The sequence below is a fragment of the Aquarana catesbeiana genome, linkage group LG05, assembly GCF_042186555.1.
Source record: "Aquarana catesbeiana isolate 2022-GZ linkage group LG05, ASM4218655v1, whole genome shotgun sequence".
NCBI lineage: Eukaryota > Metazoa > Chordata > Amphibia > Anura > Ranidae > Aquarana > Aquarana catesbeiana.
The window spans coordinates 602419900-602436179 of NC_133328.1; the positions used below are offsets into that span (position 1 = coordinate 602419900).

A 16280-nucleotide genomic window follows, 5' to 3' on the forward strand; every position below is an offset into this window, starting at 1 on the left:
GTTGTTGGAACTGCTGCCACTACCGATTACTTCCACTAGGTGGAGTAAGATATAAGAAAAAAGGAATAGAAGTAGATAGCGCTGTTTCCAAGCCTGGTGAATTCAAATGTGTTATAAAGGTCCTGGATGTGCATAAGTCAAGTTGGTTGTCTGACTTAATAAAGTGCAGTGTGTGCTCTAAAAAAGATATAACTTAATCCGTATGAATATAATATATCCATATATAAACGAACCCTATTTTTAAATTAAAAATATTTGTGCAAAATTATGTGATCCATAACGTAAATCGATAATGTACATATGAAGTGAACAAACAAATATATATAATCAAGTGCTTTCAGTGCTGCTAGGATCTGGTGAGTGCAATCAATCACTATTAGAACACGGATTAAGGCACGCACTGAAAGGTTTACTCATTGGAATATCCATCAGAATCCAGGGTTTTTTTTTGTAGCAGCACTGAAAGCACTTGATTATATATATATTTGTTTGTTCACTACATATGTACATTATCGATTACGTTATGGATCACATAATTTTGCACAAATATTTTTAATTTAAAAATAGGGTTCATTTATATATGGATATATTATATTTATACGGATTAAGTTATATCTTTTTTAGAGCACACACTGCACTTTATTAAGTCAGACAACCAACTTGACTTATGCACATCCAGGACCTTTATAGTAATTCCACGGGATAAACATTCACTATACTATAGGCAATATCTTTACAATCTTTCCCACTCCATACTGCCCTCCCACTAAGGGAATAACACATTTGAATTCACCAGGCTTGGAAACAGCGCCTATCTACTTCTATTCCTTTTTTCTTAGTTATTAGAATAGCCACTTAAAATGCATTGCATTTGCAAAAAATAGTATTCTCACTTCTCAGAATACTATTTTTTGCAAATGCAATGCATGTTAAGTGGCTATTCTCAGAATAGCCACCTAAAATGCATTGCATTTGCAAAAAATTAAATTTGAAAGTACTTTCTCGCTCAGTTGTGAGCGATGGGGTCGCATTATCACCCCACCATGGCTAAACACACGTTCAACAGGTGAGCTTGATGCAGGGACTGACATTACTCTTACCGCTACCCTGAACAAAGAGGGGAGCATGTGCCTGTTCATGGCCCAAAACTGAAGGCAGCTCTGTCCATCACAAATGTCTAAATACTGGTTCAGCTGTATTTGGGGATTGGAACATGAATCTCTCTTCTGTTTTTTGCGGTATGCTGTGAACAGCCCAGATTGACTCTCTGACTCTGCCACTGGCATTTGCTCGTCTTCATCGGTGGTTGTTGGGGTGGGCTTGCAGTCCTCTTTGAGAATCAAGTCTGAAAAACACAAGCATAAAACAGTGACTCAATGCACTCAGGTGTTATTACTGCAAACGGGTTATTACCAAAAACATAACATACTTTTTATCATCGCAGACACAGCCTCCTTGACATTTTCGGTAGCCAAAACATCATGGGTCAACCACATGGTGCCAAATGAAGGATCCAGCAGAGCAGCTTTTAGGTATAGAGGGTCAGAGAAGGGTAAGGTTGCTACATCATTCTGTTCATCTGCCATCCTCACATTGACAAAGATCCCTTCGAATCGTCTTTGGAGTGATTCTTGCAGGCTACGGATCAAGCCACCAAGGTAGCGCACGCTCTCTTTATGATTTTCCAAGTGGTGATTCAGAGAAAGGATACAGGGTACAACAGCACTTATTGTGACAAGTTTTTCTCCCTGTGAGAGGTCTGTGGCTTCTCCAAAAGGTTGAAGGACATCCACGAGTTCCTTAATCTGATTCCACTCTCTAGCTGTGAATACAGTCTCTTTGTGTCCCCCATCTTCAAGCATTCTAGTCAGTTTCAGCTGGTCACAGCTGACCACTGATTTCAATTGCCTCAGTGTGGAATTCCAGCATGTGGTAACAGAGGCAGGGATTCCACGCTGTCCAAACTCCTCCTCAAATTTTTCCTTGAAAGAGGTGCTTTTGTGTAACAAGGAGCTCAACCTGGAAGCTTTGGCGAGAGCTGCATTGACTAATTTAGTCTCTTTAAGTCCATCACCTATTACCAATTGAAGCGTGTGTGCAAAACATTGAAGTCTAGTCTGGGTTTTTGCACTCAAATAATTGTCAAACATCTCCTGTTCTTCCACTGACAGGTCATTCCAAATGTCTGAATCATCAAGGTCATCGTCTTCATCTAGCTGTCCTGGAAAACATGTAGTGAATGCTTTTTTCATGTTTGCGGCGTTGTCACAGATGATGTGGTCTACCTTTTTTTTAATCTTGTACTCTTCACATATATGCTCAAATTCCTCACAAATTCTTTCCCCTGTATGGGGACCTTTGAAGCGGTTGCACGCAAGCAACTGTGATTTTAACTGAAGACGGTCATCCTCAATGTTGATCCAGTGCACTGTGACTCCAAGAAAGCCTCTCATCCTGCGGTCTGACCATATATCTACAGTCACTGACAGATGATCTACCACTTCGAGTTCATTTTTCAGCTTCATTTTCCTATCTGCCACCAGATTGTCAAGCTTGCCAGTAATTGTTCTTCTACTTACTGGAGAGTACTTGTTGTCTACTATTGACAAAAAGCGACGAAAGCTTTGATGTTCAATGATGGACAGTGGCATGTTGCAGTTTAGAATGAGGTCTGACAGGATTGAGTTTGTAATTGCCTTTTGCTGCTGGTGGTTGCAGTGGTATAGCTGCACAGTCCCCTGTGCGATGAATTGTGAGATTTGAGGCTGGGTATCATCAAAAGTCCCTTTGGTATGGATGTACTCTTCATATCTATAGAGTAAACAGAAGAGAGATAGAAAAAAAAGTTAGCTATGTGATTTATTGATTTGAACAACAATACACTCTGCTCCCACCTAAAGTGGGATGTAGGCCTAATTTGCATATATATATATATATATATATATATATATATATATATATATATATATATACACGTGACGTTACTGTACCTACTTTTCTTTGTGGGTTTTGTAGTGACGGATGAAGTTGGATGTTGTGGTGGACGTGTCTCTTATTTTTGAGTTGCAGACCTTGCATATCGCCGTTCTCTTCTTTTCACCAACATCTAAAATATAATCCTTAAATCCAAATTTAATTATTTTTGGAATTGCTCCCTCCATTATAGCTGCCTTGTGCGTTGATCTGTCAGGGGTGGATCCAGAGTTTGCTGTCGGGATGGCCCGGGCACTGCCAGAAAATAAGGTGTTGCTGCTTAGTACACTAGTACTTACAGAACTATTTTTAATGTATTATATATATACGGTCTTAACCTAACCTTGTTTAAAACAGTGACACGTTTATCATTCCAGATTAGAATATTACATTAGTGACTCATAGTGACACTTTTTGGGCACCAGTGACACCAATACAGTGACCAGTGCTAAAGCTTGCATTGATTTCAGCATGCATGGAGCATTGCAGTACATAAACTTTCACTGGATGTGGACTGTTTAATGAGTTTGTAGTACGCATGGAGAACTTAATTCAGCAATATGATTTTTATGTAATATTCACGTTGAGCACTTTGTACTTCGCACAAGTAATAGTTAATTAGTGAAGGACTCAGGGAGGAACTGGTCTGGGACTGAGGGTCAGTGCAGTGGCCGTCGCATAGCAGGAGAAAAAAAGCACAGAGCCGAGGAGGAGGAGAAAACAAGGAAAGAAGGTTTGTACCTACCTAGGTTTCATAGTTTTAGCATGTGCAATGATATTGATGATAGATTGCATCTGCAATCATATCTGCGTCCTGTAATCATCAGTACAGGCCAGGGCCCTGCTAGCTGCTACATCACTAGTGCAGATTTGCAGAAGCTGCAGGTCTGTTTGATGCAGTGCCAAGCAAGCTAATGCTTCCCTGCAAAGTTTGCAAGGAAGCATTTGCTTGGCACTGCATCAAACAAACCTGCAGCTTCTGCAAATCTGTTTCCTCCTCCTCGGCTCCGGGCTCTGTGCTTTTTCTTCTGTGCTGCGACGACCACTGCACTGTCCCCCATTCTCAGACCAGTTCCTCCCTGAGTCGTGTGACTGTCCCTGCTCCAGTGCCCCCTCAGTAGAAGAATAATAGTCTGCCATGACTTACTCTATGGCTGCTGGACTGGACTCCACTCAGATTCAGTCAGTCGGCTAGGCTTGGCTGGCTCCTTGGGCAACTTCCAGTTCCTTCTTCCTCCCCCACCGTGAGGCCCGCGACTCACGCTGCTGGCTCTGCACACTTGCACAGAAGCCCAGCCCCTCCCTCAGAGATCACTCCGCAAATAAAAAAAAAGTCTGCGGTGGCCGCGAACACTGCAAGCGCCGCTCGCGGACACCTATGCGATCCCCGCCCACAATGTTGGCAAGCTGTATTTGTGCGGGCAGAAGCCGGGACTCGGGGGAGCTTTCTTTTGTGGGGGGGCGGCTTTTGCCTAGGCCAAGACACAGCACTGGTGGTGCCAAGTCATTGCAAGTCAAATAGCCCAAGTCAAAGTCAAGTCGCAAGTCATTAGTGGCAAGTCAAAGTCAAGTCGAGTCATTTATTTAATTTTGTCAAGCAAGTCGCAAGTCCTCAAACAGGTGACTCGAGTCCGACTCGAGTTAAGTCATGTGACTCGAGTCCCCCACCTCTGCATTTCGTAACTTCTGACGTTGAATTCTGTTGTCAGAAAATTTTGTGATGGTGAGTACCATCTTCACTTTCGATTTGAGACTAGCATCAAACAAAAAACTGACGAAAATTTGTCCAATAATCTGACCGTGTGTTTTAGGCTTTAGGCTAGGTTCAAACCGCCTTCAATTCTCTGAAAATGGATCACTTTTGAGAGGCTACACTGCAGCTTCATGTGCTCAGGAGGTAATCCTGCATATATAGATTTGGATTTTTTTTTTCGAATGGTAATTTTGAATGTGACCAAGGCACCTCAAGTCAGTGGGACTGTGCTGCAACCAAGACCCAAATACCTGTCTCTCAGTTGCAGCACGGTCCCATTGATTTGAATGGACACATTTGACAGGCTGTGTCACCTGTCAACTCTACAAGCCATGTTAAATTTGCTGTGGTAGCGACAGGATTTGCGACGTGTACAGCCCTTTCTACCTACATAGTGGCAGCATGTCTTAAGCTTCCTGAAACTTAACTTTCCCCCTATGCTAGAATCACAGTTGAGGTATTTTGTAGATCGCTATCATTTCTCCTCTTGTCTCTTCTCCAGGGAGAATAAGTTTAATGTTTGTAGTCATTCCTTGTAACTGAGGTCCTCCTAGTCTCCTTTATTAGCTTTGTCGCCCTTCTCTGGACTCTTTCCAGTTCCAGCACATCTTTCCTGAGGATTGGTGACCAGAACTGGTCGGCATACTCAAGATGTGGCAGGATTATAGTTTTACCTCTTCTTCTTCCTTTTTTTTTTTTTTTTTTTTGTAAATCCCCTTTTTAATGCATACTAATAGTAGTCTGCTAGCTTTGTTTGCTGCAGCTTGACATTGCATGCTATTGAGTCAGTGATTTACTAGGACCCCAGATCTTTCCATCATGGAATCGCCCAATGGTTCTCCCCCTAGCAAGTACTGTAACTTCCATTCACATTTTTAGCTCAAGTACATCACTTTACATTTTTCAACAGTAAACCTCATTTGCCTTATAGTTGCCCTCCCCTTTATTTTGAGGCCTTCTTGTAAGGTTTCTATATCATGCTGTGAAGTTATTGCCTTGCTTAGCTTTGTATCAGAAAACACGGATTGTCCTGGTACCTACTCTGTTTAATTCATATATAAATGATAGAGGTTGGTATAAATTCCGAGCCTTTGGATACACCGATCCAGACCATTCCAGTACACGGTATTTATCACTGCCCTTTGGATGCGCCCTTGTAACCTGTTTTCTAAGCCAACACATCTCAGTTTGTGAATTGTGTTTATGGGGAAATATATTGAATGCTTTTGCAAAATCCAGATACACCACATCCACAGGCCTTGCTTTAGGTGGCAGCTCACTTTCTTGTAGAATGTTAGCTGATTGGTCAGCCAAGAACAAACTTTCATCCATGCTGACTACTGCTTATGAGCTTATGATACTGTTTTCATGTGCAAATTATTTGATATAGTCTCTTATCCCCTCCAATAGTTTACACACTATTGATGTTTAACTGACTGGCCTGTAGTTTCTAAGTATGTATTTCTGCCTTTTTTTTTTTTTTTTTTTCCTAACAATTGGTACCTTGTTTGGCTTTTTGCCAATCGGCTGGTGCCATTTCCGTCCTTAAACTGTTCACCTCTACAGAAGGTGACCTAACACTGTAAGGTGACCTAACACTGGACCTCCTTCCTGGTCCCACTGTACTTCAGTCCTGCGATCCCCCTCCCTCTCCTTGCAGTGTTAACAGGATGGGCTAGACTGATTCTGATTGGTCAGCGTTGTCTATGTGACGGTGCTGACCAATTAGAATCCCTCTGGTCCCTACTGACTGAGCAGTACAGAGGATATTCAGCAATGAGGGTTTCAAATCCCTGGACCGGTGGAGCGGCATGCCTGTGCCTGACAACTGGGGATTGTGGAACTGAAGTACAGTTGGACCGGGGAGGATGGGGGAAGGTGTCCAGTTTTAGTTCACCTTTACAGAAAATCTGTGAGGTGATCTAACACTTTAAGCTGTCCAAAAAAATTAGGGATAGTGGTCTGGCTATTACCTGGCTAACATCTTTGAGGACTCTTGGGTGTAAGTCTGGTGATTTATTTTGCATTCAGTTTTTCAAGTCTTTCTCCAGACACTGGCTTCTGTAGGCCACAAGTGTACATTCTGTGATGTATTACTAATAATAGTCTTGATTACTATACCCCTCCTTCCCCTTGAAAAAACTGAGGTGAAGAGTGCATTTAATACACACTGTCTGGGACCTTTTCCCCCTCTTGGCTCCACTTCTACCTCCCAGCTAGAATTAAAATGGCGCCAGGCCCAAGGAGGCAGTGTGTGGCTGAATGTAAGGGACTGCCACTTGAGCTTTGGTGTTCTCCCCCCCCCTTCTTTGCTCTTTGCCTCTGCCTCAGCTCACTGCCCCGCCTTTCGTAGACTACTTTAGTTGCCCTGATTGCGCGCTTACATTTCTTATTGGAACCTTTTGTAGTGCAATCTTTCTTATGACCCCTCGGTCTTGTGTAATTAATAAATATATATATATATATAATTTTTTTTTTGGGGGGGGGGGGGGGGTGTAACCCTGGCTCTTTTTATATTTGATGCCCATTGGAATGCACTGGCTAATACCTTTTATTTCATATATTCTTAAAGCACTCCCATTTTTCCCTCAGTGTTCAATGTTTTTAGAATTTGCGATCTTGTAGAATAGAGCAGTTTAGAGAAAATGGCTTTTAAAATTTTAGTGTTCTTGCACTATCCTCATGCCTCCTTTTTTTACTATGATTTACATGAATGTAATTACCTTGTGATCGCCGTTTCTGAAGTTTCCCCATAATTCCACATCTGCCGTCAGAGGCATGTTTGTAATTTTGATCTACCAATGCATTATTTTTAGTCAGGGGCATCCACCAATTTAACACCTGAAGTTGTCCTGCCAGAAATGGCAAGCCTTAGATGAATGAGCAGTTCCTTCTTTCCAGTCGATATCTGGATAATTGAAGTCCCCCATTATAATAACCTTCTGCCATTCCTGCCATTCCTAAGACCCCTTTCACACTGGAGGCATTTTTCAGGTGCTTTAGCACTAAAAATAGTGCCTGTAAAGCGCCTGAAAAATGCCTCAACTGCAATCCCAGTGTGAAAGTCTGAGTGCTTTCACACGGGTGCTGCGCTGGCAGGAGGTCAAAAAAAGTCCTGCAAGCAGCTTCTTTGGGGCGGTGGAGGAGCGATATATACCCGTTCCTAAAGTGCCCCTGCCCATTGAAATCAACCCATTGAAATCAATGGGCAGCGGCACTTTGCGGGCGATTTAAACCCTTTATCCGGCCGCTAGCGGGGGTTAAAAGCACCCTGATTGCGGCCGAAAAGCGCCTCTAAAAGACGGTAAAGCGCCGTTAAAACTAGTGGGGCTTTACCCCCAACGCCCCTGCGCTGTCAGTGTGAAAGGTTTCTAACTGTCAGGAGATCTGACTCCTCCTCATCCTTCCAAGTTAGGGGGCCTGTAGCATATGCCATTTCTCATTTTGTTTCTTCCCTTTGAAGCACCAGAAGGTTTCCACCTCCTCCCTTGCCTTATTAGCATTGTCGGCCCTTACGTTCACTAACAAATCATTCTTGATCTACAGACACACCCCTCCCCTTCTACCATCCTTGTCCTTCTAATACAAGGAGTACCCTGGACAGTCGCTAGCCAGTCATGTGAGCTGTCAAACCCAGGTTTCTGATATTCCCCCAAAGTCAAAATCCTCATGTATCAGCTCCAGTTCCATTTTATTATCTAGGATTTATGTACATTCCTTTTAGTTTTGTACGGGTGCATATTTCCTCGATTTTGTTATGAGGCTGCATTTGTTTCTGCCAACCTACTCCCCTTTTGGTTTCAGTATTCTGGCTATACGACTATTAATGCCCCAATAGCACCCTCGGACCTTCCCTCATTGCCAGCTATCGCTTCCTCTGATTCCTCTTCCCCACCACCTAAAGGTCCCTGTAACTTTTTGGCCATCCTTTCCCCCAACAGAGCTGCACCCTCCCCATGTAGGTACAGTCTGTCCCCTATAGAATTGATAACTGACCGAAAAGTCAGAACCCAAAACCCTCCTTCCTGCATCAGTTCCTCAGCCGCTTGTAAATTTCCTAAATCTCTTGTTGCCTCTCTGGTGTGACTCGAGGTACAGGCAGTATTTCTCAGAATACCACCTCGGTACTTTAATACAGCCCCTAAGTCCCTGAAATCATTCTTTAGGACACTCCACCTTCCTCTAACTTTGTCATTGGTTCTAATATATACCATGACAGCTGGGTCCTCCCCAGTCCCCAACAATCTGTCCATCTGATCTGCAATGTGCCAAACCAGAATGCCTGGTAAACCTACTGTAGCGCTGGTAGATTTGCAATCTACCGCATGTTAGGTAAATTTAGTAATTTGTGCGTTAGGAAGGTTAAGTTCGCCTCTGTTCCAGCTTGGCTGACGCTGTGTGTGTTTCCGTGCTGACCGGTGGGTGTCGCTGTTATCACTGGTTAGTGTTGGAAAGGCAACGTGTTGAAGCGTATGGATGCTCTTCTGTCCCGGAGACAACTCGGTGGAGGTGGTCCTCCGAGTTGCATTCTGGGCGAGGGTATTTATGGGACAGATGCCATATTTTGGGGTTCGTTTTTCAGCCACCTGCTGGCCCTCCTGGCCGACAGGTATGCGTTAAGGAGCTACCTCGTTGTCCTCCGTTCCGGAGGCCCACGATACTGCGGCGCAGGGGTGGGTCCAGAGGCTTGTCTGGGGCCTACCACCACGGCCGAGGAATGGTCCTGAGCTGTCGGTCCTGTGTGACAAAGCTGGACAACCGAGGCGATCCCAGGGGAGGGCCTGTCTTGGAGAAATCACGCAGCGTGCTGGTCTATAGAGGGGCCTGGTGACTCGGTTGGAGGACGTATCCAAAAGTAACTATACAGCATAGTGTTGCCGGGTTGGCTTAAAGGTTCAAACACTGTGACTGACGTTCACTACAGAAAATCTGATACATCCTGTGGCAGAGGATTGTACGGGTTTTGTTCCCAAACAAGTCTGTGGCAGAGACTTTGATTCGTACTGCGTGTTGGCTGCTAGACCAGTGAGAGAGGCCTATCCAGACGAGCAAGGAGTGTGTCCCACAAGGGGAGCGCATTTCATATAGTATCTGAATTCTACCAGGACATTTGTCAAGAGAACCCTACAAGAGGATATTTGAGTTTCTTCTGCAAGTTTCCTTTCCACCTCTTTCCTGCTATTTCCTAAATCGTTTGTTTAATAAAGCATTGAAAACGTACTCCAGTGTTGGTGCGTGTGTTGTCCAGAAGTAAACTCAATGGAACCCTAGAACCGGTGCCGGTGAAACAGAGGGAAGCAGAGTGAAGGTAACAGACCCGCTTAAACCAGCAGCTCCACCGTGAGTTATTGCTACACTACTGTTCAGCGATTTGCGGTCTTTGTGACAGATATCCCTGTGTGTCCTAATAATTCAATCTACTAACACTAGAATCTGTCTATCCTTTCCTATTTAGCCTTACCCCAATCCTCACTGGAGAAGTTGTTCCCCTGGCTGCTAGGGGAGTCTCTCTGCTCCAGCAACATCTCCAGATAAGATTTGCATTGACTGGAGTAAATTTTATTGGCTGCTATTGGTCATTGCACTGTGTATGTTACGGATTTCGTACTGCCTTGTTAAATCGATCTAAAAGTTTGGATAAAAGTTGTAGACTTTCCAGATTTCAGCACAAAGAATTGCAATACTGCAGGTGTCCACTAGATGGCAGAGACACATTTACTATAGCTGGAGATCATAGTACCATATTTTCCGGCGTATAAGACGACCTTTTATACTTTAAAAATATCCCCCAAAAATTGGGGGCCGTCTTATACGCCGGTATAAAATGTCAGCCCGCTGGATGTGCGATCATACTGTACATAGCTTCGCCTACATACAGTGGCGTAGCGTGGGTTGTCAGCACCCGGGGCAAGGCAAGTAATTTGCGCCCCTTTTAGCACTCCTGAGTCCCTTCAAATACAATAGTACTGACCTACCTGATTCCTATAGTGACCACTACACTAACCTACTTGATTTCAACACTGACCAACCTGATTACTTTACTGACCATTACACACTACACTGACCACTATACTATACTGTCCACTACACTGAGAACTACACTGACCAATACACTGTCCACTATACTATACTGACCACTATACTGAGAACTACACTGACCAATATACTATACTGTCCACTACACTGAGAACTACACTGACCAATACACTGTCCCCTATACTATACTGACCACTATACTATACTGTCCACTACACTACATTGTCCACTATACTACACTATACTGACCACCATACTACACTACACTGTCCACTATACTACACGACACTATACTGACCCCCATACTACACTATACTGACCACCATACTACACTACACTGACCACTATACTACACTATACTGACCACCACACTACACTGTCTACTACACTATACTGACCACTATACTACACTGACCTCCATACTAAACTACACTATACTGACCACTATACTAACCACCATACTACACTACACTGTCCACTATACTACACTGACCACTATACTACACGACACTATACTGACCACTATACTACATTGTCCACTATACTACACTATACTGACCACCGCACTATACTGTCCACTACACTACACTGACCTCCATACTAAACTACACTATACTGACCACTATACTAACCACTATACTATACTACACTACACTGACCACTTTACTACACTACACTGTCCACCATACTGACCACTATACTACACTACACTGTCCACTATACTACACTATACTGACCACTATACTACACTATATTGACCACTATACTGACCATTATACTACACTATACTGACCATTATACTATACTCACCACTATACTGACCATTATACTGAACACTATACTGACCACAATACTACACTATACTGATCACTATACTATACTCACCATTATACTCACCACTATACTGACCACTATACTGACCATTATACTACACTATACTGACCACGATACTACACTATACTGACCATTATACTACACAGCCTACGCTATACTGTCCTGCCTACAGTCTCTCTCTCCCATTCCCCCCCCGCCAGTAACATGACTCTCACGAGGGAGTCTCACTCACCTTCTTATCCTGGCCTGCATCGGTCCGGAGGAGGAGAAGAGAGCGGCGGCTCACATTGTTTATTCTCTCCCCCGCGCTCTGGCTGCTGCCATGTTCAGTGTCCAGTGCAATGTGACTGGGCGTATAGGGGTCATGTGCGGAGGCGGGACTTCAGGAGCGATCGAGGACAGGCCAGCCCTACGTCTCACATGACCCCCATACGCCCAATCACAGGGCGCCGGACACTTAACATGGCGGCCGGAGCGCAGGGGACACAGGAACTTGAAATTAGGAGGAGGCAGCCAGTAGTGACACATACTAGCGCCCCCCTAAATGTTGCGCCCGGGGCCACGGCACCCCATGCACCCCCCACGCTACGCCACTGCTGTTATCCATTGGAGAAGTCCAACCAAACTAGCTTTGGCTGAACTTCTCCTTTTTAACAGATGTAATACTGTTCAACATAAAAATGAACTCCGGGGAAATTTAAAAATGACCCTTGCAGTGCTGGGGGAGAACCTGCAGAGGTTAATCAATAATTTTTGTCCTTTTTTTTTTTTTTGTTTTCTTTATTGCATACAATGTAGGACCTCCTGGTTCTGCATTGTAGGTGTTGATGTCAGTGCAACCACCAGACAGTACACTGGAGAGAAGTGGCTTCAAGGAATGGTCACTTAGAGTAGGAAGCCCGAGAGAGCAAGGGATAAGGCAAGTAAAGCTGCTTTTCAATGTTTCCCTAGACAAATACTTTTTGCATAGATGCATTGGTCCAGCTTTGAACAATGTAGCTATACATAAACGATATCTAGGAAGTGAGAAATTCCTCTAGTAGACACTGCTACGCATAAGATCTCCACTAGCTTCCAGGTCCCATGCAAATTGGTTGCATTCTGAACGATGATTTCACGGCCCCGCCTTGCCCAATCCAAGAATAATTTGCATTCATTGAAAAAATTCAAACGGATCTGTGAATGGTGCCCACACCAGGAAGCTGGCCTCTTCCTGCGTTCAAAATGCAGCAGGGAAGCCACTCGGAATGGGACCTGGAAGCTAGTGGAGATCATTGTAGTAGCAATGCCTTCTATAGTGATTTCCAGCTTCTAGAGCAGTGTTTCCCAACCTTTCTAGTGCCGTGACCCCTTGATAAAATTTTCCCGAGTTGTGAGGACCCCTAACAGTAAAATTATTTTCATAGCGTGGGTTGTCAGCATCCAAGGCAAGACAAGTAATTTGCGCCCCTCACCCACGGAAATATAGCGCTCCCCGAGTCCCTTCCACTTGTACAGTATTAAAAACCCTTATGGTCCATTTTAGCATGTACCACTCTTACTTTGTTCTCCTTTCTTTCCCTTTTATCTCTCTCTATCCTAATTTCTTGTTTTTTTTCCCCCATCCCTCTCTCTAGCTTTTAATGGTAACTATAATCACAGGTAGTGTTACTCACTGTGTCTATGGCTTCACTATGTCTCTGACTTTGTGGTGTCTTGTAGCAGTGACACCTATGCCGAAATCAGGAGATGGGGTCTCCTCCAGCCCCTCCCACTTCACATTCCTCACCAGTCAGCGGACCTCTAGTCACTGCCCCCCAGCCATGCGGTGGGTGGCTGTGGGCTCCAGGAACAGCCCTGCTGGGCGACTGCAAAAAGGCTGGAGAGCGGTGCGGGCTTCAGGAACAGCCCAGGATTCGGTGACCCCTGGCAAATCGTCATTCGACCCCCGAGGGGGTCCCGACCCCAGGTTGAGAACCACTGCTCTAGAGGATCCCCAGAAGTATGGCACATACATAGCTATGCCACACTGGATCAATATAATGTAAACATTCCTGTACCTGGAATTTTTAAACTCCTTCCTGCCACCTGTACACATATATGTATCCTCGCTGAAGTGGGTTGACTTCCGTGAGGCTGCATATATGCCTACCAGTGTTTGTGCTAGGAGCGTGCACCCAGGGGAAAGAGGAGATATAACAATACATGTTTGGTGGAATGTTGGAGTCTGCAGACACAGTGGAAGCTCTGACTGTTTACAGGTATCCTGGAATGAGGAGATTGTCAGGACAGACACCTGATACCGGATTTCATTGTGCCAGAGCTCGGAATGTCAGCCTAATTACCCAGCACAGCAATGTCTATGAAATCCAATCATGCTGTTCCCTGATCTGCATGAAGACTCAGGGGCAAAATTTTTTTGATACTTTTTTGGCAGTTTTAGGTGGCAGCAAACTGAAATGAACAAGTCATTATTAAATTATAAAATTGCTTCTGCAGGAATTATGTATGTCACTATAAAAGGACTGCAGTAACAGCCATCAGCCTGTGCCCCTCATGTTCTGCCGACTCCCAGCTTGAAAGTGATGTAGCGGCTGTATAGCTGACGATCGCTTTCAGAGTGGGCAGTGGTACAATCAGGGGATACATGTAATCAAGCAGATCTGTGCTCATTTACATGCATTGGAGAGTAGGTGAGACATTGGGGTCTATTAATCCTCTGTTTCCAAAAAAAGTACCTGTCACCCTCCCAATACTATCACATAGGGGTTTATTAACCTCTTGTAATAGCAAAGAAGTAAAAATAACGTTTAAAATAAAAAAAAAAAAAGTTATACATTAGAAAAAAAAATCCTAAACCTCGTTGCCACGCACACACCCGCAAATGCACATCCAGGGTGTGCACTTGTATGTAAACCGCTGTTGAACCACACATGTGAAGTATCGCCATGAACATCAGAGCAATAATTCTAACACAAGAGCTCACAATTTTTAAAGCAGAATTCCAGGGAAAAAAATTATTGTATAGAAGTGCAGGTGCTTCCATACCAGTCAATAAACCCAGTGGTATTGTGTAGTCCTGTTGTCAATGAGAAATCCTAGCATTCTTTCATGCATGAAAGGTTCTCTATCCCCCCAGTATCTTGTTTACAAGACCAGTGTCTGATGTGCCCTTTTTCCACCCAGCTACCAGCCTTGTACATTACCCCTTGTAGTCCTTTTGAAATCAAGCATGATGCAACTACATTGTTGCTTACTCCAGTGGGCAGACCCGGGAGTCTCAGATTGCCCGGTCTATTCCACCCGCTGTGCTTCAGATTTACACTTTTGGGCCAGGAGACTCCTGGTTTGTCCCACCTCCCATGACAGAAGAGTAGTCAGTGTCCTATTTATAGAACAATACTGATCCGCCGCACATACACCCATAGTTCGGCCAACTAAAGACTCTAAATCCCAGGGCATGATGGGATTTGTAGTCTCAGTGAGTGGCAATGAATGCTAACAGGAAGTGACGCTGCCACTTCCTCAATCCCTCCTCCCAGAGCCTCAAGAAGCTGGGCAAAAAAATTAAATATTTTTTTTGTTTTTTTACTGTGAGTTTTTATGCACAAACTTTACATTTACTTTGAAAATGATGTTATCAATTATCTTTACCAATGCAAGCATGGCTATTTACCGATTTTAACCCCATCCCAGAATGGTTCTTTAAGACTTGACATGTTTATCTGTTTACTCCAAGCAACCTCATCTTTTATTTTTTTTACCAAAAATTGGGGATTTCACTTTTTGCACTAAAATTAAATCTAAAATTGTATCTATTTTCCAGAAAATTTGCTTTTGTTAAGCAGTTATGCATAAAAATGACAACTATCATCTTTATTCTACATGTTTTCTGCTATCAGAAAATATAACGTTTAAGTAATATGACCAAAAATGAAGATTTTTACAGGTCTTAAAAATTAGAGTTGAATGCAAATTACAAAATTAGTTGCTTATATATATGTTTATAATTAAAATGTTATGTATACAGCCCTGACCTGCCCCAGTTCTCCTGTAAATGCAAATAATGTGGGGCCCCATATAACTGTTTTGCCCCGTACACACGATTAGAATTTCGGCCCGCAAAAGACTGATGAGAGTTTTTCGTCGGAAAATGTGACCGCGTGTATGCTCCATCGGTCTTTTGCTGGCGGAATTCCAGGCAGCAAAAGATTGAGAGCATGCTCTCAATTTTTCGGTCGGGAAAAGTTCCTATCCAAAAATGCGATCCTCTGTGGCAATACCGACGCGCAAAATCCCTACGCATGCTCGGAAACAATTCGACGCATGCTCGGAAGCATTGAACTTCATTTTCTGGGCTTGTCGTAGTGTTGTATGTCACCGCGTTCTTGCCGGTCATAATATCAGCAAACTTTTGCGTGATCGTGTGTATGCAAAGCAAACTTGAGCGGAATCCCCTCGGAAAAGCCGTCATATCTTTTTCCGACGAGAAATCCGCTCGTGTGTACGCGGCATTTGGGTTAACATTTTTAACTGACCTTAACATAAGAGATTTTAAATGGTGTATGGTGGTGGCAATTAAGGTTCTCATACCCATAAGCACCCCTTTATCCCCTGAAGGTGCTTAGGGACCTTCTGTAGCTCTGTGAACTACTATTTAACGTCAGGGTGAAATAGACCCTTTTTGTGTGACTTTAGGAAGTGA

At 43.7% G+C, this 16280-nt stretch overlaps 1 protein-coding gene across 1 annotated transcript; it reads right to left on the minus strand.

The window, feature by feature from the left end:
* Positions 1–684: 684 nt before the first annotated feature.
* On the minus strand, positions 685–3386 carry LOC141146082 (zinc finger BED domain-containing protein 4-like). Its single transcript, XM_073632841.1, has 4 exons — positions 2995–3386; positions 1430–2811; positions 1186–1345; positions 685–766 (listed from the first exon to the last, which is right to left on the minus strand). The coding sequence occupies exons 1-4, from the start codon at positions 3159–3161 to the stop codon at positions 685–687; spliced, it is 1791 nt and encodes a 596-aa protein (XP_073488942.1). The 5' UTR covers positions 3162–3386.
* Between the last annotated feature and the right edge of the window lie 12894 nt (positions 3387–16280).

Bases quoted from the DNA above. Each gene is read 5' to 3' on its own strand.
- LOC141146082 (XM_073632841.1), bottom strand. From the start codon at position 3,161: ATGGAGGGAGCAATTCCAAAAATAATTAAATTTGGATTTAAGGATTAT. The intron at 1,346-1,429 runs GTATGTTATGTT...TGTGTTTTTCAG, and splicing joins TGTGTCTGCGATGATAAAAA to ACTTGATTCTCAAAGAGGAC. The intron at 767-1,185 runs GTATTTAGACAT...TTATTCCCTTAG, and splicing joins CCCCAAATACAGCTGAACCA to TGGGAGGGCAGTATGGAGTG.